At 42.7% G+C, this 26,787-nt stretch overlaps 1 protein-coding gene across 1 annotated transcript; it reads right to left on the bottom strand.

The window, feature by feature from the left end:
* Positions 1 to 3,105: 3,105 nt before the first annotated feature.
* LOC143285502 (GLIPR1-like protein 1) lies at positions 3,106 to 24,119 on the bottom strand. Its single transcript, XM_076592835.1, has 8 exons — positions 24,031 to 24,119; positions 20,265 to 20,409; positions 16,953 to 17,131; positions 15,044 to 15,176; positions 14,129 to 14,238; positions 9,752 to 9,861; positions 8,667 to 8,758; positions 3,106 to 8,169 (listed from the first exon to the last, which is right to left on the bottom strand). The coding sequence occupies exons 2-8, from the start codon at positions 20,380 to 20,382 to the stop codon at positions 8,036 to 8,038; spliced, it is 876 nt and encodes a 291-aa protein (XP_076448950.1). The 5' UTR covers positions 20,383 to 20,409; positions 24,031 to 24,119; the 3' UTR covers positions 3,106 to 8,035.
* Between the last annotated feature and the right edge of the window lie 2,668 nt (positions 24,120 to 26,787).

Here is a 26,787-nt window from a genome sequence, read left to right as displayed (position 1 = left end):
CGTTCCAATACTCACATTCAAGAATGGTCTTAGTGCAATTATCTGCACTTTCTGTATTACATCAAGATTTGCAACCAGAGTCCAAATTTCCACCTCGTAGCGAAGCATTGGTTGTATCTGCGCATCAAATATATACATTTTTTCCCCAACCAATTGATCGGAATAACTTGAAAATATTAACAGCTCCCTTCTTCGTGTAATGTATGGGAAAAGTTATTTGTGTTGACAAAAATGATGCATAGATACTTTTTCATGTTTGCGACTTTCACTTTAGTTTTTCCATAACACCATCTTTCATTTTCCGATAAGTAGCCACCATTTCAAAACGCAAAAATGTTATGCTTATGCTTCACAACCAAGCCAAGATGCATGGTTGTATCATAGAACACATTCAGTTTTTGTAGACCAGTTACCTGGCCATATATCAAAATCATATCATTTGCAAACATTTACAAACATAAAAATATGTATTTCTAATAAATCAAGTATTAGCTAAATACCATGCTTCCCATTGTTTATAATTTCAGTTGCCAGTTCATTTTTAGATCACGAAAAGAAGACAGGACTGCACACATCACCCTGTCTAAGGTCTGTACGACACATGAATGCATCAGTTCACCGCCTGTTCTAACTTTCACAACATGATAATACTGGTTATTGCATTTTGCATTTTTTTCGCGTATACCTCTTTTTGAGGGACAATCCACAAGTTCATAGCAACAATAAAGTTGTTATAGATATTCTGTGTGTGTGTGTGTGTGTGTGTGTGTGTGTGTGTTATCGAAATTAAAGACTCTCTCTCTCTCTCTCTCTCTCTCTCTCTCCCTCAGGACTCTCAATAACAAAAACATTTTAATTTGATACTTTATTTCTTCAAAGTGTTTTTATGAGAGACTTAATTCGTACATTCCTTCGTGACATTTAGATTCATATGATTCCCCATGTATTAGAGTTCTTTCCTTCCTAACGTATAGAGATTTACACTTCCCCACGTTTTAGAGTTCTTTGCTCCGCCAAGTTTTAGACTTTTTTGCTTCCCAACGTTTTAGAGTTCTTACCTTTCCCATGTTTTAGAGGTCCTTCCTTCCCAACGTTTAGAGTTCTTTTCTTCCCCGCATTTTAGAGTTCGGGTGGAATCCAGGCTGACATCTACAAGTATGGAGGCGAGGTGCTGACAGACAAGCTGACCGCCCTGTTCCAGTCTATCTGGGAGAGAGGGGAGGTCCCCCAGGATTTCAAGGATGATTCAATTGTCCACAAACGGAAGGGAGACAAAACATCCTGCGATAACCACCGTGGAATCTCGCTCCTCTGCATCGCCGGCAAGATCTTCGCCCGTATCATACTGAACAGACTGGTTGACCATGTCTCCAACACAGTCATCCCTGAAGCACAGTGCGGCTTCCGCTCAGGCAGAGGAACATGTGACATGGTGTTTGCCGTACGCCAGATGCAAGAGAAGTGCCGTGAGCAGAACAAGGAGCTCCACGTGGTCTTTGTAGACCTGACTAAGGCCTTCGACACAGTGAACCGCCGTGGTCTGTGGAAGATCCTCCTAAAGATCGGCTGCCCAGATAGCCTAATCCAGCTGATTGCGTCATTCCACGATGGCATTCAGACGAGAGTACAGGAAAATAATGACATGTCGGATCCGTTCCCTGTGGTAAATGGAGTGAAGCAGGGCTGCGTCCTGTCACCCACACTGTTCTCCATTCTCTTCTCTGCCATGCTGATTGACGCCTTCCAAGACTGTGACCGGGGCATCTACATTCAGTTTCGCACAGATGGCAAACTTTTCAACTTGCGGCGACTCCACGCCAGGTCCAGGGTGTTTGAGGCACTGTTAAGAGAGTTCCTCTTTGCTGATGACTGCGCTCTTGCTGCGCACACCCATGAGGACATGCAGTTCATTATGGATAGGTTCTCAACCTCCTGCAGGCGCTTTGAACTCACCATCAGCCTCAGTAAGACCAAGTCCATGTACCAACCAGCTAGCTCACAGAACGCCAGTGCCTCCCCCCACCTGCAATCAAGATCGATGACACAGAGATCAAGTCAGTCGACAAGTTTTGCTACCTGGGCAGCACACTATGCAGCAACGGGGCCCTTGATGCAGAAGAGACGCTGCGCATCGCCAAGGCCAGCTCCGCCTTTGGCAGACTCAACAACAGGCTGTGGAACAACAAAGACATCAGGCTCAGCACCAAAATCAAAACCTACAGAGCTGTTGTGCTGACCACCTTGTTGTACTGCTGATACATGGACGACGTATCGCCGTCACATGCAACTTGAGCAGTTTCACCAGAGATGCCTACGAAAGATCCTCGCCATACAGTGGCAAGACAGGGTCTCCAACCTCCAGGTCCTAGAGAGGAGCGGCCTGCCCAGCATCGAAAGCCTGTTGATCCAGTACCAGCTACGCTGGACAGGACACGTTGTCCGCATGACAGACAGCAGGATCCCGAAGATGCTCTTGTATGGCCAGCTGAAGGAAGACCACTGCGAACTTGGAAGACCCTGCAAGCGCTTCAAGGACACCTTGAAGACAAACCTCAAAGCCTGTGACATAGAAATCGCTTCCTGGGAAACTGATGCCCTTGACCGCTGTCGCTGGAGGATGCTGTGCTGTAGTGGCATAATGACGTTTGAAAACAAGTGGACGCTGGCCATTAAGGAGAAGCGTGAGCGAAGGAAGCAGGGCTCAACTTCTGGAGACGTTTTCCCTTGTAACACCTGTGGGAAGTGCTGCGCATCCAGAATCGGCCTCTTCTCCCATATGAGGACACACACCGACAGATAATCCTGTCTGCCTACTCATCCGTCGGTCCGGCGGGAGACTCCAACAGTATGTGAGAGAATGAGAGTGAGATGTGTGTTTGCGCGTGAGTGCGTGCGCGCGCGTGTGTGTATTTGCGTACCTGTGTCTTGATGTGTGAAGTGTGTGTGTAATGTATGTGTGTGTTTGAGAGAGAGAGAGAGAGAGAGCTGAAGTGGGGAGGGTTAGATGGGGGAGGGGGGGGTCGGTGTGCGCGTGCGCGTGCGCGCCTCAGTGCGTCCGCTCAATTAAGAAGACAGATTTCATTGAGAGAATCACAGTGAATACTGAGGGGAAAGGACGGGGATGTTTGATCTGTCTGTATCCTCACCATATAGTTCACAACCAGTGTTGCTGAGACTGCAGTGCGTTCATTCATTTCCTACAGCCATGAAGGGTGTTTCCAATTGACTTGTTTTTATCACTCTCACACAATTAGAATCAAAATCAGAATTTATTCATCGAGGCCAAAGCTCCATATGAAGGAGTGTCAACAAAACATGATCATCTGGTTTGGGAGAAAGGTAAACACATTTGCATTTTATGTCAAACGAATGCCACATATGCAGTGATTACTTATAACACAACACAATCCAATACATCTTTACTAATCTGATTAGAAATTATGTGTACATTCAAAGGCTCGTCACTCACACCACAGTCTCTCAATCCGCATATACATGATATTCACGTGATAAACTTGTGAACAAGACGATGGTTAAACTTAAAATGAAAAGCTGAGTTAAAATACATAAGTAATAAACGGTAGCAGCTTCATTTATCACACAGTAAAACAAATGATAACATTCATTCTAAAGAAAAACAAAGACACACTGTTCCAAATAACAGACGCTGTTAAAAGAATCATTAACGTTTTCAATGGCAGATTCTGCATTTTTTTTAATGACAGTAATAGCGTTTTATTTGTCAATATCTGACAATTTCTCTTCTTTTCATTCCTTGACATAAGAATATAGCAATAGCAGAAAAATATCAGTTACGTGTTCACTTCTATCAGTCATAAGTAGTAAAAGTTTAAATTCGCCGTATGTTTCATTACAATATTTGGCCAGTATAAACTGAAACAACATCAATGGCAGGAGGACAGAGTGCAACATGAGCTGTAGTCTCCGTGCCATTTCTAAATGGACACTTCATTACATTTACATTGCGCTCTGAAAAACGTAACTCTGTGCCGCTGTAGACTAAAGTCCAAACTGAAATATCACTCACTTACTAAACGAATAAAAGGCTATTCAGCAGGATTTTCATCAATATTGATTCTCATCCAACCCAGCATCCCACATTGTTATCAGTGATCTTACATGAGCAGTGTGATCACTATTTCGCGCGCGCGCGCGCGTGTGTGTGTGGTGTGTGTGTGTGTGTGTGTGTGCGTGCGTGCGTGCGTGGAATTACAGTTCAGTTGTGTAGATCTGCTTGATGAAAATGAATCAACTGTAATAAATTACCAAAGTAAGTATGTTTGTGATGTTCTTTCGACAGGCGACTTCAATGCATAATTAAAACATAAAACGATATTGCCGATTCTAGTCAGATGGCGACAACAATATCATTAATGATATTTTGGTACAATGTACACGAGTGCTTGGAGTTAGAGACCATACCAACTCGGTACTCACAAGATATACACAGACCTAGCAATTGTGGTTACAGATTACTACATCTATATAAATCATTTTCACTGTGTATCGCAGATGGTAGGAGCGGAGGATATGTTGGTATTGAAATGTGTGCGAGTAATGGCTGTTCGATTATTATTTCATTAGTTCACATCTTCTTTTTACCAAAATTTTGGATTTTGATGAAGATCCCTTTTATGCGATGCTTTCTGGTGTGTATAATCATTCGGTATTATGTTTGACAGCTGATATAATAACGGCTAGAATAGTTCTTACACAAGAGTATTCGATCACCAGCAAAAAAGACAAAAAAAATCAGTGAAACATACACGATGATCCGAGCAACAAAACGCAATTATCAAATTAAAAATTGTTCACAAAATTACCACACAGATTAATGATACATTTCATGATACAGACATACAATCAATAACCAGATCACACACGAGGTATCTTCTGCAGCAGAAACAGACGGAATCACAGTGTAACTTACGGACATCGAAATATAACAGACAGAACCACGGTTTGGTAAGTTATGTAGACAGAAGTGATGCGAATATTTCAGATCAAAACACGAACTGAAACGCGCTTAACCGTGCAGATTTCACTCTCTCTTTTTATCGTGCAGATAAAAATGAAAGCTAACAAAGTCACCTTAAGAAGAGCAGAAAGAAATATGCAGATGAATGGCAGAATTAATTCGGTAATTTAAACAACACTTGGAATAAAACAATTTTAGAGAAAAATAAAAAGATCGATAAACCCGATAACTGTAAATGATTTTCTAAACCACTTTAATAAATCACTGAACATGACAATAGAAGATCCAGATAATCCGAACTGTAATTTATCTACACATGTCCAGGTTGATTAGGAAAACTCATTATTAAAAGTACCCATTGCTGAAGAGGTTATTAATACCGTGAGACGTCTCAAGAAAGGCGACGCCGCAGGAATTGGTTTGATTCGGAATTAATACATTATTAACAGTGTTTCTTTGTTTCTTCCAGTTTATCGTAAATTGTTCATTGTGTACCTGAGGAGTGGGTGGTGGTCTAATTTCACCTAATATGAAAGGAAGGGAGATCAGTCAGACTAATAATTGTATTGGGATAACTGTTAAGCTGCACTGGAAAATTATTTACAAATATTATATACAGCAGGCTGGTGAGTTTCTTTAATCCAATAATATACTTTCGGAAAACCAGGCAGGTTTTAGACGACATCATTCTACTTTAGATGATGCTTTTGTGTTGATGGCTTTGACTGATATTTATCGTAGAACAAAACGAAACCTGTTCTGTGTTTTTATTGATTTCAGAAAGCCTCTTGATTCCGTTTGGAGACCGGGGCAATGAGTGAAACTGTTACTTCAAGGTGTACAGGGTACAGTTTTTCATGTAGTTGTTAACATGTATGATGGGATCAAGTCATGCGTGGTTCTCAATGGACAGAAATCTGATTACTTTCCTTGTTGTGTGGGTGTTAGACAAGTAGACGACTGACTGCTCAAAACTACCTCTCTCTCTCTCTTTCTCTCCAATCTACTTAAGATTCCATGCATCGATAAATTATAGTCTTTTTACACTGCACTTTTTACACTGCACATTTTTCCCATTGATTATTTTTTTGCTGTTTGGATCTCTGCAAACACATTTGTATATCAAGGCCTACAAATCTATATTCGCAGTTATTTCTTCCTCCTTGCCTGTCCTTCATCTCCCTCTCCCTCCTTCCACTCTCTGACCCCCACCCCTACCCCCTACACACACACACACACACACACTCACTCCCCCTCCTGCCCCCGCCTCCCCACCCCCTCTATCATTTTCTCGTTCTTCACCCCGAACCGACTTTGTTCCCATTTGCCTTATATGTCCGTTTTGGGTTGGGTTTTTTATGCTGCCATTCTGTAGTCTTCCGTCTGGCTGTTCACCTCCCAGTTTGTCCCTGTCTCTCGTTTTGCTTTATGTATGTGCATTTACACACGCTGAATTTCTTGGATTCCCACTGCATTGGTTTCGTAGACTTGAGCTAATCGGTATGTTGGTTTGTGAGTATACCTTTTGGTCACGTTTTTCACAGCAGTGGTCTTGGTGTTGTGAAGGGTTCATTGTCCGAGGAGAAGAATCTTGAACTGTGTTTATGTCATGCGTTCTACCTGCCTGCCTGCCTGCCTGTCTCTACTGTCTACTTATCTGTTTGTGTGTGAGAGTGAGTGAGTGTGTGTGTGTGTGTGTGTGTGTGTGTGTTCTTTCATTTAGGGGCTGGTTGCATGCAGTGTGTGTGTGTGTGTGTGTGAGAGAGAGAGTGTGTGTGTTTAGGGGCTGGTTGCATGCAGTGTGTGTGTGTCTGTGTGTGTATGTGTGTGTGTTTAGGGGCTGGTTGCATGCAGTGTGTGTCAGTGTGTGTGTGTGTGTGTGTGTGTGTGTGTCTGTGTGCTTAGGGGCTGGTTGCATGCAGTGTGTGTCTGTGTCTGTGTGTGTGTGTGTGTGTGTGTGTGTGTGTGTGTGTGTGTGTGTGTGTGTGTCTGTGTGCTTAGGGGCTGGTTGCATGCAGTGTGTGTCTGTGTCTGTGTGTGTGTGTCTGTGTGCTTAGGGGCTGGTTGCATGCAGTGTGTATCTGTGTGTGTGCGCGAGTGTCTGTGTGTGTGTCTGTGTGCTTAGGGGCTTGTTGCATGCAGTGTGTGTCTGTGTGTGTGTGTGTCTGTGTGTGTGTATCTGTGTGCTTAGGGGCTGGTTGCATGCAGTGTGTGTCTGTGTGTGTGTGTGTCTGTGTGTGTGTATCTGTGTGCTTAGGGGCTGGTTGCATGCAGTGTGTATCTGTGTGTGTGTGTGAGTGTCTGTGTGTGTGTCTGTGTGCTTAGGGGCTTGTTGCATGCAGTGTGTGTCTGTGTGTGTGTGTGTCTGTGTGTGTGTATCTGTGTGCTTAGGGGCTGGTTGCATGCAGTGTGTGTCTGTGTGTGTGTGTGTCTGTGTGTGTGTATCTGTGTGCTTAGGGGCTGGTTGCATGCAGTGTGTATCTGTGTGTGTGTGTGAGTGTCTGTGTGTGTGTCTGTGTGCTTAGGGGCTGGTTGCATGCAGTGTGTGTCTGTGTGTGTGTGTGTCTGTGTGTGTGTATCTGTGTGCTTAGGGGCTGGTTGCATGCAGTGTGTGTCTGTGTGTGTGTGTGTCTGTGTGTGTGTATCTGTGTGCTTAGGGGCTGGTTGCATGCAGTGTGTGTCTGTGTGTGTGTGTGTCTGTGTGTGTGTATCTGTGTGCTTAGGGGCTGGTTGCATGCAGTGTGTATCTGTGTGTGTGCGCGAGTGTCTGTGTGTGTGTCTGTGTGCTTAGGGGCTTGTTGCATGCAGTGTGTGTCTGTGTGTGTGTGTGTGTGTGTGTGTGTCTGTGTGCTTAGGGGCTGGTTGTATGCAGTGTGTGTCTGTGTGTGTGTGTGTCTGTGTGTGTGTGTCTGTGTGCTTGGGGGCTGGTTGCATGCAGGGTTTTTTGTGTTTTTTTGGGGCGGGGGATGTATGTTTGTTTTGTTTTGCTTGTTTTTATGTTTTGCATGTCTTGCTGTATAGGATGATGGGGGTGCTTCAGTTGGCGGGAGTCAGGACCCACGTGAGCATCCTAGAGGAGAGCATGGCGGACATGAAGGCGCAGCCAATCAGAAGACGCCACGACAGATCACGTGAGGCCGCGTCACTGGTTCCAACCACCGGGACTCGTGCTGCAAAGACAGACACAGAGACGGATGTGTACATGAGACAGGACGCTGATCGTGCACACAGTACTTACTGCATGGTCAGTGGTGCAAAATGCAAGCCCTGAATACATTTTGTGACAACTTATGGCACCTTGCAGTTTCGCTAGTACCGAATCGACCACGCATCGTGTACAAAGTGTTTCTCGATAAGCCTGTTTTGGTTTTTTTTGTTTGGGGTTTTTTTTTCCTCATGATATGGGGAAAAAAAACAAGCAGGTTAAAAAAAAGACTGTCCAGTCCCAGGAACATGCGAAAGGTGGCTTACAGATATTGATATATTTTTCTTTCCTGGCATCGTTAAAGATTAGTTAGTTGAGGTATGGATCGGATGTTCAGCCGAGATGGCATGGTAGCGCTGCTCAACTAGCGTGGAGGATAAGTGCTGGGACACACACACACACACACACACACACACATGAAAAGAGAGAGAGAGAGAGTGGTGGGGTGGAAGGGCAACTTACCACACAAACCCTTAACACAATAGGGAGCATCTTTGTCGCAAGCAGAGCACCTGTTCCCTATCTCGAAAGGTGATTCGCCTCGGTAGTTACCTCTGCAAACACACACGCACACACACACACACACACACACACGCGCGCGCGCGCACGCACAAGCACACACACACACACCAGCGCGCGCGCGCGCGCGCACACACACACACACAGACACACACACACATACGACAATTTCATACAGAAATGAATAATGAATAAACCAAACCAACAGTTTTGTTCTTGGGATGCATGAGAACAGGAAAACTGGTTGGAGCTATAACGACATTCATTGCTACAAGGGAAATAACCCGACTGCATGAAACAGACAGTCGCTTCGTGGAGACGAAAACACACACACACACACACGGCATTCATTGCTACAAGGGAAATAACCCGATTGCATGAAATAGACTCGCTTCGTGGAGACTCACACACACACACACACACACACACACACACATCCGCCGCGGCGTGCGGCCGCCCACATGAGTCTTTGTAATATATTATCCTATGTTTCATCTCTCTCTCTCTCTCTCTCTCTCTCTCTCTATATATATATATATATATAAACACATACATGTGCGTGTGTGTGTGCGCGCGCGCGTGCGGCACGTAAACTTTCACAAATTCATTTTCTCGTGAAATACTTTGCCTGCTTTCTGTACTGTTTCACACACACACACACACACACACACACACACACACACAATGTGTGTGTGTGTGTGTGTGTGTGTGTGTGTGTGTGTGTGTGTGTGTACGTACACAGTCTGTAGAATGTATGTTTTGTTAAAAAAAAAAAAGAAAAAAAAAAGCTCCCTCCCGATTGTACTGTTACTAACACACACCAACAGGCACCTGGCTGATTCAAGTTGAAATCTTTGCGTGAAATAACTGCGTAAAATTACGACAGTGAAATGCATGGAGTAAATACTGCCTGATGCTGAGTACTGCGTGTGACGAAAAACGAGAAGTAAAATGTTCAGTTGAGTGCTGTGTTTGACAGCAGAGTCACCATGGACACTGACAAAGCGGGGTGCCCGTTGAGGACTTACCCCGGACCGTAATTGCAGGACACGATGAAGCCACGCGGAAAAAAGGTGTTCCGAAGCACAGGACAGTAACGGACACCACAGCCCACGGCATAGGATCTGGCCCACACCAACTGAAGGAAACACATGACCGCGTGCACACACACACACACACACACACACACACACACACACACACACGAAATAGTGATCACACTATCTCAGTGATAACAATGTCAAATGCTGGGTTTGGATGAGAATCAATGGTGATGAAAATCCTGCTGATACATATATAGCCTTTTATTCGTTTTGTGAGTGAGTGATAAGATTTCAGTTTGGACTTTCATATACAGCGGCACAGCGCTTTAGGTATAAAGAGCGTAATGTAAATGCAATGAACTGTCCAAGAAATGCGCGCGTATACAACACACACACACACACACACACACACACACACACACACACACACATATATATATATATATATATATATAGAGAGAGAGAGAGAGAGAGAGAGAGAGAGAGAGAGAGAGAGAGAGAAAACCAATGAAAGTAAGAAAAACGTGTAGAACTGGAGGAACAGTGTTTTAATACATTTCCAACTAAAAACTAACAGACCCAGAAGTTGTCCTTATATCAACAAAAGCAAAGCAAATTGTAACTTCTGATTCCAATGCTGTCGCGTCATCGGTCTTGTCCGCTACGCCTTTGCAACGTCGTGGTATATATAGTTCAATGGACAGACAGACAGTGATGAATGATGAACAATTGTTCGAGAACACAGGACAGAAAGACATGTCAAAACGGACGAAGAGCACCAAACAATAAAACTGCACAGGATCCGCCTCTGAATGTGCCACCGGACGCTTGTAATAAACACACTTGTAACAGGGATGCAAGTTACAAGGTATATCAAATGTGTTTTCTGTGATGAAGAAAAGATTACGTCAATTACTTTTAATAGAAGGGCCGCTTTTCCCATGTGTTTGGGCGGCATCAGTTTTGAATTCTGAAAGGACGTTTTTCGACAATGAATTAGTTCTTTGTTGCAGTAAATATATATATATATATATATCAAAAAAGATAGATAAAATTAATGTGAAAGAGAAACAAATGACATACTCAACTTAAACAGCTACATGAATAATGTTTTACTTTTACCTACAACTGTCGATTTGATAAAGTAAAAATTCAACATGAATAAATCAAGATTGAATTTTCTTAAAAAGGCGACACAATATTACTGCTTGGATCTGGGAATCTCTTTGATTACCGAGTATATAAAGTTAGCAAAACAGTCAAGTGTTTCAGATTTGTTTCTCCCTCTGTTGGGTCACTGGCAAAGAGACGTGGACATGTCAGGCTCAGTGGCAGCCAGACTCATAACGCATGGACACTGTCTCTCTTGGTTCAGTTGGGTTTTTTGGTGTTGTTTTTTTTTCAAGGCCTGACTAAGCGCGTTGGGCTACGCTGCTGGTCAGGCATCTGCTTGGCAGATGTGGTGTAGCGTATATGGATTTGTCCGAACGCAGTGACGCCTCCTTGACCTACTGAAACTGAAACTGAAACTCAGTTGTCTATAAAACCACAAGCCACTCGCAACAGTGATGATGATATGGATTCTTTTCAGTCGCCTGTCCTCGGTCCGAGACCAAGCTCTCAGCGCTTTACAAACACAGTCATGTGCAATGCATGACGCCTTTGGGCGCTCAGCATTTCCTGTGTCATTTTATCGTTTCCTGTGTCATTCAATCAGACTTCAGTCATATCTATCTACCTGTGTGTGTGTGTGTCTGTGTCTGTGTGTGTGTGTGTGTGTGTGTAACTTTTTACGAGTATGGACGTGTTTGGGGGTTTTTCTTTTACCCCGCAGTGTAGGCAGCCACAGTCCGTTTTCGGGGGTGTGCATGCTGGGTTTGTTCTTGTTTCCATAACCCACCAAACTCTGACATGGACTACAGTAACGTGCGTATTTGATCTTCTGCAAGCGTAGGTCCTATACACACGAAGGGGTTCAGGCATTAGCATACCTGCACATATGTGGACCTGGGAGATCCGAATAATCTCCACCCTAAAACCACCAGGTGCGCCGAAAGTAATATGCGAAAGAATATAAAACAAGAGAGGCATGGCCTTCAAGACTCACTTGTGATACACTTTAAAAAAAAAAAAATAAAAAAAAAAATCCAAGCTTTTTATGTATTGAGTATAATTTCAAAATGTAATGTTTAAGATGAGAAAGATCAGTTTAAAGCAAATTAAGTCCCCTAGCATTAATTACAGAGTAATTTCCCTTCTTTACTATCTGCACCAAAAACGTTTGCAAAATAAATAAAACTTCCATGCTTAGCAAAAGAAGTTCCTGTTTGAACAAAAAATGATAATAATGACTGCTCTTGTTGGGTCAGAATATCGGATCAAAGTGCCAAGTTTAGAGAATACAAAAAATATAAATATAACAGTAAATGCAGTTTGCATATAATTAGGCTTCATTTTTTATTTTTTGTGCCCATCCCAGAGGTGCAATATTGTTTTAAACAAGATGACTGGAAAGAACTGAAATTTTCCTATTTTTATGCCTAATTTGGTGTCAACTGACAAAGTAGTTGCAGAGAAAATGTCAATGTTAAAGTTTACCACGGACACAACACACACACACACAGAGATAACCGAACACCGGGTTAAAACATAGACTCACTTTGTTTACACAAGTGAGTCAAAAATGGTAAGTTAGTTGATATTTTCATATCACATCACAGTATTTTGACTCCTGGCAAGGTTCTGCACGAAATTCAATAATGTGTGTGCCATTTTTTCTTTCTTTTTTGACTGACTTGAGTAAACAAAGTGAGTATGTTTTAACCCGGTGTTCGGTTGTCTCTGTGTGTGTGTCTGTGTGTCTGTGGTAAACTTTAACATTGCCATTTTCTCTGCAAATATTTTGTCAGTTGACACCAAATTAGGCATAAAAATAGGAAAAATTCAGTTCTTTCCAGTCATCTTGTTTAAAACAATATTGCACCTCTGGGATGGGTACAAAAAAATAAAAAGAAGCCAAATTATATGCAATCTGAATTTACTGTTATATTTATATTTTTTTAATTCTCTAAGACTAAACTTGGCACTTTGATCTCATGTTCTGACACAACAAAAAGAGCAGTCATTTTTATCGTTTTTGGTTCTAACAGGAACTTCTTTTGCTAAGCATGAAAGTTATATTTCTGGTGCATGTCTTTGCTGCAGATAGTAAAAAAGGGAAATTAATCTGTAATTAATGCTAGGGGGGTTAATTTGCTTTAAACTGATCTTTCTCATCTTAAACATTACATTTTGAAATTATACTCAATACATAAAAAGCTTGTGTGTTTTGCTCTCAGTGTACAGGGCTATCACTATGTTCATTCGCCAAAGTGGTCTTTTTCGGAAAATACTCAAATCAATACTACGAGTGGACTTTATAGATCTATTGGCTGAGCCCTGAAGGTCATGGGCAAAAATCAATTGCGTACACATATTTATACATATTCAAAGTGTGTGCTCATATTCCTCACGAAACAAATGACGCTATTTTGTTTCAAGTTGCTGACCTGTTCAATCCTATATTCAACTGACAATACACGATAAAATGTGATGGAAAGTTGGAGAAGGTGACCGTTAAATATTTATTCAGAGAAAGATTTGTGAACGCCTCATCACTTACTGGATTATGCCCCAAAATGCCATAAAGCTATCAACAAAATCAGTCGGAATTCACAGTTTAAAATAATAAACCATGAGAGTTAATACCCTTGATAAAACTATAAAACTAGAATGGACATAAAAGAGAAATTGAAACGACCATGTCATACATTCCCGGTGGGTGTAACTAAACTTGTACATCTATTTAGAGCCAGAGAAAACGGCTAAATGTTGCAGTGTGATTGCGGCGATAGCCACGTCTCTTTTTCCGCGGACTTAAAAAGAATTTTTAATTGCCCTTAAAGATTTTTTGAATGCCCAAGATACACCAGAATAATATGATTTAAACAGTGTTCTCACTGCGAATACCGCAATCGATTTATCGCCCTTTAAAAAAGCATGTTTAAATGTTAAATTTTTTAACATCACTTAAGGAGCCACGATAGTGTATTGGGTAAGACAGTTTCTTCTCACCCGAGGTTCGAATCTGCCGTCAGGACTTTTTTTTTTTTTTTTTTTTTTTAACCCGAAGCTTTATAATAACAAATACAGAACACATTTTAACGATTTTTTTTTTAAGTGTATCTCACAAGTGAGTCTTGAAGGCCTTGCCTCTCTTGTTCTTTTTATCACACAGACATAGAAAGAAATGGAAAGATGGAAAGAGAGACAGACACAAGAGACTGAGTGGAAAGACAAGACAGACACTGACAGTCTGCTGACCTGTGTGTAATGGCCACATTCTTTGTTCGGTGAACAGTGATTGGAGGTGTACTCGTAATCATGGATCTCGTCATACCACGCCTGTATCAGCACGTCCGGGTCGTAGGTGCCTAACACACACACACACACACACACACACACACACACACAAGCGCGAACACACACACACACGCACGCACGCACGCACACGCACATACACACATATAAAGAATATTTCAAAATACATCGAGCCCATCTCTCTCTCTCTCTCTCTCTCTCTTTCTCTGTGTCACACACACACACACACACACACATACATACATACACACGTAGGCACGCATGGTTATGCTCGCAAGAACAGTGGATGTCTTCGGATGTGTATATTGTGTGTTTGTGTTCGTGCGTGTGTTTGTATGCGTTCGTGTGTGTGCGTGTGTGTGTGTGGATACATGCGAGTGCGTCCACGAGCACATGTGTTCATGTGTGTGTGCGTGCGTGCGTGAGCATGTGCGTGCATGCATGAATGCGTGCGTGCGTGCGTGTGTGCGTGCATGCATGAATGCGTGCGTGCGTGTGTGTGCATGCATGTGTGTGTGTGTGGATACATACGAGTGCGTCCCCGAGCACGTGTGTGTGTGTGTGTGTGTGTGTGTGTGTGTGTGCGTGTGTGTGTTCGTGTGTGTGTGCGCGCGCGCATGTGTGTGTGTTTTCATGTGTGTGTGTGTGTGTGTGTGTGTGTGTGTTCATGTGTGTGTGCGTGTGTGTGTGTGTTCATGCGTGTGTGTGTGTGTGTGTGTGTGTGTGTGTGTGTGTGTGTGTGGATACATGCGAGAGCGCCCCCCCGAGCACAGGTGTGTGTGCTTCACTGTTGACACGGGGGGTGCTGCAAACCAAACGGGTCAGAAGGCAGGAGGACAGTGTGCGAGGCTCACTCACCTGTGCTGGCGTAAAGGTTCTCACCCACGTACGAGAACTGTCCGACGTCCGATCGCATGGACCGTGAACTGTGCTTAAAGTTGCAGTTTTCCACCCACGATTGTGCCAGTTTCTCCAGATCATTGTCCCAGTACTGTCACACACACACACACACACACACACACACACACACACACACACACACACACACACACACATACATACACATACACACACACACACACACACACACACGCACACACACACACACACACACACACACACACACACACACATCACCATGACCATCGCTATAACATTATCCAAAACTGTTTATCATTATTCTCACATAAACATCATACGATACAAGCAACTATGCATACATCTACACAAGCACGCACCGGGGGGAAAAATCAAACAGGTGTGGGAGAGAAATACAGATACACACCACAAAACAAAATGTACCATTCACTATAGCACTAAAAAATAAAAAAAATTAAAAAAAATCCCAAACAAATGTAAGCAACTGTATGAACACTAATGACCACAAAAGAATCGTCCATTCATAGGGAAACAGAAAAGTGTGTGTCTGTGTGTATGTGTGTCTGTGTGTGAGTATGTGTGTGTGTCCCAATCCCATTGTTTTCTCCGGCTAATGAAGAAAGTCCCACGTGTAGCAAAAAAAAAAAAAAAAAGAGACAGACAGACAGACAGACAGAGAGACAGACAGACAGACAGACAAAGACAGGCAGGGAGACAGAAACAGAGTGAAACAAAATGCTCCGTGGACTTTCATGCAACTTAGGCAAAAAATAGAATAAAATAAAATAAAACAAAATAAATCGAAAGCTGCACTGTGACCAGAGATGTTGCCACAATTATTTTCTACTCTCTAAGACGGAGAGAGAGTAGCACTGAGTACCGTCAGCTCAAAGCTGAAAGCTGGGGCTTTTTTCGCTTCCCTTTTTCTTTCTCTGAGAGCTCAGTGTTGTATACTCTATGGTTGTTGAGCGGAGGGGGGGGCGGGGGGGGGGGTATTGTTTTTTTCTTCCTGGTTTATGCTTGGCAAGAAGTGTGTGCAGCACGTGAACCCTAAATATATACAGGTCGTGTTGCATGAGGTGATCTTTGGAGCGCAAAGTTTGCTTAGAGTTAAGAATGTTCCTAAGTATATGGAACTGACCGTGGAGTTAGGAACATTCTGAACGATATGCAAACTTAGCGCTGCTAAATTCGCTCATGCAACCCCCCAGGTCAGTGACCTTCCATTAATAAAAAAAAAACAAAAACAACAACAACAAAACAACTGTCATTTGCACTGGCCAAAAATAGATATGAGATTCGAAAATACAAATTCAATGAAACATCGAAGTCAAACGGAAAACACCAGTGCGTGAGAAAAAAAAAAATCAATTTAGCAGACAAGCAGATGGACAGACAGGCAGTCAAATAGACATATGATAGTACTACACTGACCAAAATCTGGACAGACAGGCAGTCAAATAGACATATGATAGTACTACACTGACCAAAATCTGGACAGACAGGCAGTCAAATAGACATATGATAGTACTACACTGACCCAAATCTGGACAGACAGGCAGTCAAACAGACATATGATAGTACTACACTGACCAAAATCTGGACAGACAGGCAGTCAGACATATGATAGTACTACACTGACCCAAATCTGGACAGACAGGCAGTCAAACAGACATGATAGTACTACACTGACCAAAATCTGGACAGACAGGCAGTCAGACATATGATAGTACTACACTGACCAAAATCTGGACAGACAGGCAGTCAAACACACATGATAGTACTACACTGACCAAATTCTTCCCCAAGGAGAGGATGGAGGCGAGGTGTGTAACCCTACAAAGAGAGTATCATGGACAGCAGTGAAAGCAGTGCAGTGTTCACGTACCATGTACATCATATCCGAGGAGCCCTGCGCGGCCCGAAGAGCGTTGTGTTTATCCACGATCAGTTTCTTCTGCTCCTCGCTGTAGCCGCTGACATCCCTGTTACTGTAGTCTGCTGCCCGCCTGTGTCTGCCAGCCCTTTCTGACGGGGAGGAGAGGGAAGCCTCATGTCTGGCCTCTGCTGACGGAAACAGCAGTCAATGCAATAGTGTGTCACATCTCACTGCAGTAACGTATTTTTTTCTTATTTTTTTTTTTATGTCTTTCTGGGTATCACAAGAAGTAAAGCCTTCATGGTTCACGTGTGGTTCCTCCAACAACCGAACGGAAACAAAAACAACAAAAAAACAACAAAAAAAGCGGGAGAGGGTTGGAGGAAAATTTCCATACTTATATCGATTCACATTATACCTATATATTTTTGGTCACCACCAAAAACTAGTGTTTGTAGAACCGTAAATTGTGTGGTGGAAACGGAATAATGCTGTCCAAAGCAAACAACATCGATCTGCATTTTAATCCTGTTTTGGGCGATGATCATGATATAGATCTGTCAACGTTTCAAACGTTTCCTCTCTCCATCACCACTTTCCGACTGAACATATAAATCATACAGAAATCACCAAACACATTTTCGGGTGCAAAATACACGATAATCATCCGGAGTAGTTCAGTTCCTTTACAAAATCTTGACGGGTCGCAAGCGTTCTGCACTGCAGTCATGTCGTGTCTTCTCGATCCGTGACTCGTCGGTTTAATGACTTGTACGACATTCGAGGCCCCGTTAAAAGGCCTGTTTGTCGTTCTGTGGATGTTAACTATATACTTTGCTGCATGCGTGGCTGGCGTATGGGGCAATAGTTAAAGTTTAAAACCACCTAATAACAATTTGGTGAGTACACAGTGGGCAAATCTTTCCAGTGGCAATCGAGTCGATTTTTAAAATAGTTGATGGAAGGTGCAGTTACAACGTTGTTGGGCAAACTGTTCTAGATTCTATATGGAAACAATCCTGTGTGAAAAAAAAATTCCTCAAATGTTGAGCCTGTGTCGGGTTTTTCTGGAGCTTGAGGCTGTGCCCTCTTTGATCTCTTCCGCAGGCAAGGTCGAATTTTGGCCGTTCGACTTCGTAGCAACCCTGGAGGTATTTATACACCTCAATCGTATCTCCTCGGTGCCGCCGTCGATGTTCTAGGCTTGGCAGTCTCAGAGATTTCAGTCTCTCCTGATATGTGATGTCCAAGTCTGTTCAAACCTCACAGCACTAAAACTTCGGTACAAACGCCAAAATAATAACCTTTCATTTGGTAATGTTCAACTTTAGAATACTAAACTCAGGGGGGCTGTTTAGACGAAAAACAAAGGGTGTTTTAGGCTCGCCTCGATGCGCTGAGTTGAATGGAACCCTCAGCTAAGCTCTAGGACCACTCCTTTCCCATGAAACTGCGACAAATACACAGTAAGCTGAGTACTCCTTCCCTACCTGCACGCCATTTTGACTGCTGATCACGTGGGTGATCAGCAGTCAAAATGGCTTGCAGGTGGTTGCTCTGGCTGTGATCGGCTGAGCTTACTGTGTATAAAATTGTCGCAGTTTCATGTGAAAGTAGTGGTCGTACAGCTTAGCTGAGGGTTCCATTCAACTTAGCGCATCGAGGTGAGCCTAAGACACCCTTTGTTTTTCGTCTAAACAGCCCCCCTGAGTTTAGTATTCTAAAGTTGAACACTACCCCTTTCATTGACGAAATCTGTGAAAAACGCGCGTCGTCTTCAAACGTATGAATTTTCCTCTCCTCTTTTTACGATCGCACTGATAAACTTCCAGATTCTCCCCGATCGGAAGTTTTTCGAGATGTGCGCATGTGCAGTGAGAGCGCAGTCCCAAACGTCTGTTTGCCATTTTATGCGTGTGTGTATTGTGCATAGAAATCAACTGATTTCGATCGTCCGTCGCGGAAGTAAGCGATAAGGCATCCTCAGAAATCAGTTCTGAATTAAATTTAGCGACTTCCTTCGCTTCCTTTCAGTAATTTGTTTCTCGTAAATTAACAAAAGAACACAACAGCCTTTATTCCTTGAGAATAGTTTCAGATCAGTTAGACCTGTTTTTAAGACATTTATTTCCTATAGTATATTTAGTTTGACTTCCCATTTCTTTACAGAATACTGTAGATGTATGGACCATTTTAACTTCCATGCTACTTAGAAGGTCCTACTTAAACTAAAATTTATTTTCTTTAAATGACTGCTGTTAGTGTTAATAATTATATGGTATGTCAGTAGGTTATGCCACATGAAAGTCCTACTAGGCTTTGAGAATAATAAATCAAAATGTAATAGTAACCATGCATACTTTGGACACATTTTTGCTTCTTTATAATTATTTTTGTGACCTTCACAGAAGCGCATTCCAATCATAATCAAAATGTGTGTAATCCAAATTTGGTATATATGTTTTTATTTCCAAAGAAAATGAATATGTTTAACGCAGACACACACACACACACACGCACACGCACGCACACACACACACACACACACACACACACACACACACACACGAAACAGGGTGCAATTTCATAGATCCAAGTTGTGTGTAAAATCGCACATGAGAAAAAAAAATTATATATATATGTGTGTGTGTGTGTGAGAGAGAGAGAGAGAGAGAGAGAGAGAGAGAGAGAGGAGGAGGAGGAGGAGGGGTGGGGGGGCTATGTGTTCATTAAAAACGAATACAACTGTGAAACGAAAAGTAATATAATGTAAAGACAAGTAATATGTTAATGTGGGCATTGTGATAACAATGACACTAGCAAAAACCAGAAGCAACGATAACTGTTTACTTTCTTGAGGAAAGTAGAAACATTGTCAATCAGTAGGAAAACGAGTCAATAACTACAGTATCTTGTTAACTGTAATTGTATGGCACTGCATTACTGTATTGCACAATAACATAAACGTGTGTACTGATCAACATACCCTACACATTTGCTAGTAAAATGAAATGAAATGAAAAATGACTGCATTCTGAGTCTATATAAACACCCCCCAAAAAAAGGAGAAATTAATCTTTTTTAAACAAAAAAAAACACCCAACTGTGTGCTGTGAAATAAGACTGACTTTTGATAAATGGTGTCCAACGTTTCAGACCATACGTCTGGTCTGTGTTCAGAGGCTGTGTCACTGGGCAAGAAGAGGGTTAACTGGGTGCAGTTTGCAGACGGACAGCCAGGAGAAAGTTTTGTAAACCCACATTTGGCCAAAAAAAAACAAAAAAAAAAAAGAGCAAAAGACAGGGATCTAGTGAACTTACGTCCAGCCATGGCAAGACCATGCTGTTGGTCATCTGCAGAGGTGAAACTGACCGCTGTCTGCACGCCCATCAGGACCACCCACAGCGCCAACACCCATACACAGGCCTTCTTCCTCATGGCTCTTTGGTGGTGAAGTGCCTGTCGCTGTCACAGTAATGAAGTGCCTGTCGCTGTCACAGTAATGAAGTGCCTGTCGCTGTCACAGTAATCCTGTCGCTGTCACAGTAATCCTGTCGCTGTCACAGTAATGAAGTGCCCGTCGCTGTCACAGTAATGAAGTGCCTGTCGCTGTCACAGAAATCCTGTCGCTGTCACAGAAATCCTGTCGCTGTCACAGAAATCCTGTCGCTGTCACAGAAATCCTGTCGCTGTCACAGTAATCCTGTCGCTGTCACAGTAATCCTGTCGCTGTCACAGTAATGAAGTGCCTGTCGCTGTCACAGTAATCCTGTCGCTGTCACAGTAATGAAGTGCCTGTCGCTGTCACAGTAATCCTGTCGCTGTCACAGTAATGAAGTGCCTGTCGCTGTCACAGTAGTAATGAAGTGCCTGTCGCTGTCACAGTAATCCTGTCGCTGTCACAGTAATCCTGTCGCTGTCACAGTAATGAAGTGCCTGTCGCTGTCACAGTAATCCTGTCGCTGTCACAGTAATGAAGTGCCTGTCGCTGTCACAGTAATGAAGTGCCTGTCGCTGTCACAGTAATGAAGTGCCTGTCGCTGTCACAGTAATCCTGTCGCTGTCACAGTAATGAAGTGCCTGTCGCTGTCACAGTAATGAAGTGCCTGTCGCTGTCACAGTAATGAAGTGCCTGTCGCTGTCACAGTAATGAAGTGCCTGTCGCTGTCACAGTAATCCTGTCGCTGTCACAGTAATGAAGTGCCTGTCGCTGTCACAGTAATGAAGTGCCTGTCGCTGTCACAGTAAGTGGTCTCTTGTCAGTCTAAAGTAGGTTTCTGCCTGCCTGCGTGTGGTATTCTGTATTTCACGTGTGATTCCAAGTTAAACTGAATTTTCACCTCTACCACTGTGTGTGTGTGTGTGTGTGTGTGTGTGTGTGTGTGTGTGTGTGTGTGTGTGTGTGTGTGTGAGTGAGTGAGTGTGTGTGTGTGTGTGTTTGCGTGTGTATGTGTTTGCGTGTGTGTGTATATATATATATGTATGTGTGTGTGTGTGTGTGTGTGAAAGACAGGAAGACAGTCTTGAAAATATTGATTAAAAACTTTTGGGCACATTAAAAAAAAAACAAAAAAAAAACTTATGTGCAAGTCAACACTCCAACAAACCATGGACAACAACAACAACAAGAAAGATGACAGGACAGTCCCTCCAGTGTTGGAACAGCAGCTCCGCGGCTCCTGTCCAGATCATACCACGCTGTATAACTTCTTTCAGACTGGTAACAAAACAAGCAAAGTGGGTTTCACTTTCTGTTTCGACGAACCCAGTGACCCAAGGGTGTCAAAACAGAAACTCATGGACGGAATTACAAAGCGGACCTGGGCTTGGAGTTTGAAGTGTACACAACAGGTGGGGCTAACAGTGACTTCACTCCAGCTGAAACACCACACAGTGCTGCTATGCGCTTCATATCAGCTGGCGCATAGACAGGTAACAATAATAATGATAGTAATAGTAATAATGATAACAGTATTTACACTGCGCAAACTCCCCATGTAACGGGCTGTAAGCGCCTTACATGAAACAACACATATACAATAGTGCATGGTAATATACCTCTGCACATGAAAAACAACGTATACATGTGTATATTTACACCAAGACAATACTACAATCAGATAAATAATAGACACAAGAGGGGAAAAAAGCCAGTACTGCAGCGACCGTTCAGCGTGGCTGGTTGGACGCCCAGCTCGATTTCTGCAGGTTCTGGTTTCGAATTCAGGGCGCCAGTGAAAAAAATAATGGCACTCCCATCATCACCGTGTTTGCGGTGGTGTAACCTACGTAAAACCTTCAATAGGTCTCCCCACCACCCTGCCCCCTCTCCCGTCATACCCAAAACCTGCCACAATGTTGCCCATAAGTTATCTTCTGGTCATAAAAAAAAAAAAAAAAAATGCAGAGACTCAGCCTAGTTTGAATGACAATTTCGTTTTAGATACTTGCGGTTTGTTCAACGGTTGCGAAATCAAACAAATGTGTTCGTGTCATTTTAACTGAATAACAACACTAATCTCCTGCACCCTCCTCAACTGACGGGACATTGCACTGTTACCCACGTCGGCCTAACATCAGGTGAGTGTCGACTTCAATGAAATTCGATCGTATCGGGTGGGGAAGGAGGGGCAGGAGCGGGTTGTTGTCACGGCACAAGTTGGGGGACAGGTTGCGCTGGGTCGTGGCGACGCATTTTTCATCGGGGAGAATTTCTTTGTCAACTGGAAAGCGCCAGTAACATGGATAATGCTACATTCTGCTGTTTCAGTCCTACAGGAATGCATTTCCTTCAAGTTTTAAGTGTCGATTTTCTTTTCAACGAATCACAGAACAGCACACAACTAAATATTGTGACATGGCCACTGATCTAAAAATAGATATACATATCAGTGTGACATGGCTAGCTCAATCTTAAGACATCGTAACGCTGTGGACTAATTCATGCGTTTGGAATGCCACTACTTAACCCAACCCGGAAATCAGGCATTGAGAACTTGGTCCGTCTTCTCTCTCTCTCTCTCTCACACACACACACACACACACACACACACGTACAAACACACACACACACACACACACACACACACACACACACACACACACACTGAAAACTACATCAAATCTCACGAGACTGCACTGCTGACAACAATATAAAGTAGTCAAATTGTGCGAACACAATGTCCGAGTTTATCACATACACACACTCTCTCTCTCTCTCTCTCTCTCTCTCTCTCGCTATCGTATACACACACACGCACGCACGAACGAACGCACACGAACACAAAGCGATACCACACACACACACACACACACACACACACACACACACACACTGTGACATGTACCTTCAGAATACAGGTACATGCAAAAGCGGTGGCGAAGAAAAACGTAAGTTGTGCAATGTCAGACAAAAAACAAAAACAAAAAATTAAAACAAAAAAAACCCGCAGAAATCGCCAACTCTATCAATGTGTTTTTATGCAGACGCAAAATAAGTTGATAAAGCAACCAAGCGAAAGGCATTTATTTCGTAACTTTCGAATGCAATTCAAATAAAATCATTGGTGATCATTTTTCGTTCAACGTTCCACACAGACATAACTGCGACTGGTAGCAAAACGTTCATGGAAATCTAAAACGATAAGCTTCCAAGTGGAATACAGAGAGAGAGAGAGAGAGAGTTATGATAATGGAGACTGGCTTGCTTTTCACTTCTCTCGCCTTCTCTACGAAGAATGTCGATTCTGTCTGCTGCGCGACATTTTTTTTTTTTAAACTTGTTGCAACCATTCACACAAAAGGCGTGTCCATCTGTGAGAATGTGTGTGCACTGACGGCAGATATCATGTCTTTGTTGATGATATAAAAGCAAAACAAAAACTTGCCTGTGGAGTGAGTTGTTCTGCTGCACACACACACACACACAAAACAAAACTAAACCGGAACACATGAGCAGACGACGGAGCTGGGTTGCAAGCCTGCACACTTTATGAACCAAACCACATCCAAAGATTGACAAAAAATGTCCCAGTCTCGTTCACAACTGAATGAACACACCGACAAACATACACACACAGTACACACATTGGCTGTGACGAACTGTACAAAGGCAACGAAGCGGCAACAGCGCAAACATGTGATCGGATAGGCTGTCAAGTGTCTACATCCTGCACTCTCACTCACTCACCTAGACGATGTCATTCCTGCTTTGTGTAGCTTTTGTCACCAGTCCAATGTTAAATACGCGTCTTTTGTCAGCTCTCTCTCTCGTCTTCAGTGTGTGTGTGTGAGGGTTAGTAGGCTACAGATGGCTGTCGTGGCTGTGGCTGTTTAATTGCACGCTGGACGATTTTTGACCACACATGTTAAAATTGGTGTGTTTTCTCTGTGCGTGTTTTTCTTACATTGTGAGCCTGTCGCGGAATGGATTACATTTTTTTTTTTTTAACCTTTTGACCTTTTTCCTATTTCATGTGCCTGTGCGTGGATGGATTTGTATAATGTATAAACTTCGAACGCCTGTTGTTTTTGTGCTTTAGTTTCATATCGTGTCATTTCTTGGGTTTTCACGTGTTGGGTTTTTATTTTCCATTAAGCTGTACTCAGGGCAGCATCAGCTGAATTTTTAAAACTGGTTTTTGGAAGCAGACGCGCGGTAGAGCTCTCAAGAGTAACATCCATGTGGATGTTCTGGGTGTGGCAATATGTATTGCCCAGTTATGTATAACACCTGTGTGTGTTGAAGTTGGGTTTTCCTGACTAGCCATGTCCACCAGGGGAACAAGTTGTTCCATGTAAGTAGCCAGTATTTATCTTCAGTTAAACGTTTAACATCAAGTATGCTTCCAATACCAACAACTTCAAGAACTTTATCGATAATCACAAAATTTTAAAAGACATCTGGTTTGACTTTGATGGTCCAAGATAATTGTAACTGGGTCTACTTAGACTGAGACAAGACTGATAACGACATAGCATAAAGAAGGCCGCGAGGCCTTGTGCTAATCATAAATGAGACGGGGCGTAAAAAGCAGTGAGGCTACGATGATCAACATCAGCCCCTAACCTGAACCTGAACCTAAATGTTCTCGTTCTTTTGTGTGTGTGTGAATGCTACATTGGATAAATAGGAAGGGATCTCTTTCGAAATGATTCTGTAAAGTGTAAAAATGGTTGGCTAGCTTGTTTGATGTTATACGTGGTTAACTGATTTTCTTGCTGCACTGTATTAAATCATCACTCACCCTAGTATTATGGGGGATTTTGAGTAAAATTCATTGTTGTATTTTTTCCCGTATTGTAATAGGTCTCGGATAAGTTCATTTCCTAAGTAATGGTGGTGGTAGTGCCAGTAGAAGTGGTAGTGGTGGCAGTAGTGGTAGTAGTAGTTGCTATTGTTTTGCATTTGGTTGGGTTTTATATGAACCACTTATTGGAACTGAGCCGTGTTTGCCAAGTGCAGTGATTAAAGCAGATTTTCTTATTACGTAATTGAATTAAGTCTTAAAATCGTTATTCTGATGTTTATACTAGTTTGTGATATTACTGTCATAGTAATATTGGCCTTTTAGGCCTGTTCCTGTTCTTGGTATCTCCCTTTCCCGCCTGAGTCCGCTCAGACTGCAGACTGGCAGCGTCCCTTCGCCAGACTCCAATAGCGTCCTGGGTTGAGCGTGGACGTTACAGCCCAGCTATTCCCTTTCGTCCCTTTTCCCTTGTTTCCCTTTTCCCAGCCCAGTTGCGTCCTTTGACTCTTCCCGAACATCACCCGTTCGTCCATCTTCTCATCGTCGTCCCTCGTCGCAGCATCGTCCTTTATCATCCTGTGTGGAACTTCATCACTCCAGCTTTTCCGCCAGCCCCCTCAACAGTGCCGCTCACCGTTTGCGGTAGGGGTAGGTGGGAGAGTTCAAGATTTGTGTTTGTCCCCTCCCCTTCTTTCCCTCACGTCCTCAGAAGGGTCATCGACTTTCATCATTAGTCATCACTCGGGATCCAAGTTTGTGTGTGTGTGCGCGCGCGTGTACGTGTGTGCTTTGATTGCATGAGGGCTGTATGCCATTGTTTGTGACAGTATACTTTTTGTTTGGGGGTTTCTTTGTCATTTGTTTGTATTTGCAATTGTTTGTCGTGTAATAAAACTTTATTTACCCTTTCAAGCTCCTGATTCCTTCTGTGTGAGAAGGTAGGTCCCGTCCCAGGAGGGTCGGGGCGCGACAGAGTCTTATATTCTCCACTGCACGCACTCGACCTTGAGTCGTCTTACAGTATTTTACAGTCTTTAATTGGTGTTACATTTTTTACTCACTTGTGTAAACAAAGTGAGTTTGTTTTAACCCGGTGTTCGTTTGTCTGTGTGTGTGTGTGTATGTGTGTGGTAAACTTTAACATTGCCATTTTCTCTGTAAATACTTTGTCAGTTGACACCAAATTTGGCATAAAAATAGGAAAAATTCAGTTCTTTCCATTCGTCTTGTTTAAGACAATATTCCACCTCTGGGATGGGCACAAAAAATATATAATAAAAAAAGAAGCCAAATTATATGCAAACTGCATTTACTGGGTTTTTTTGTTTTTTTTTATAATTATTATTATTCTCGAAACTTGGCACTTGATCTGATATTCTGACACAACAACAAGAGCAGTCATTGTTATTTTGTTCAAACAGGAACTTCTTTTGCTAAGCATGGAAGTTATATTTATTTTGCAAACGTTTTGGTGCTGATAGTAAAAAAGGGAAATTAATCTGTAATTAATGCTAGGGGGCTTAATTTGCTTTAAACTGATCTTTCTCATCTTAAACATTACATTTTGAAATTATACTCAATACATAAAAAGCTT

Source organism: Babylonia areolata, chromosome 9 (assembly GCF_041734735.1).
Source record: "Babylonia areolata isolate BAREFJ2019XMU chromosome 9, ASM4173473v1, whole genome shotgun sequence".
NCBI lineage: Eukaryota > Metazoa > Mollusca > Gastropoda > Neogastropoda > Buccinidae > Babylonia > Babylonia areolata.
The sequence above is the reverse complement of the archived record's forward strand: the minus strand, read 5'-3'. Positions and strand labels throughout refer to the sequence as shown.

Bases quoted from the DNA above. Each gene is read 5' to 3' on its own strand.
- LOC143285502 (XM_076592835.1), bottom strand. From the start codon at position 20,382: ATGAGGAAGAAGGCCTGTGTATGGGTGTTGGCGCTGTGGGTGGTCCTG. The intron at 15,177-16,952 runs GTACGTGAACAC...TGTGTGTGACAG, and splicing joins CCTCGGATATGATGTACATG to TACTGGGACAATGATCTGGA. The intron at 9,862-14,128 runs GTCAGCAGACTG...TGTTTCCTTCAG, and splicing joins AATGTGGCCATTACACACAG to TTGGTGTGGGCCAGATCCTA.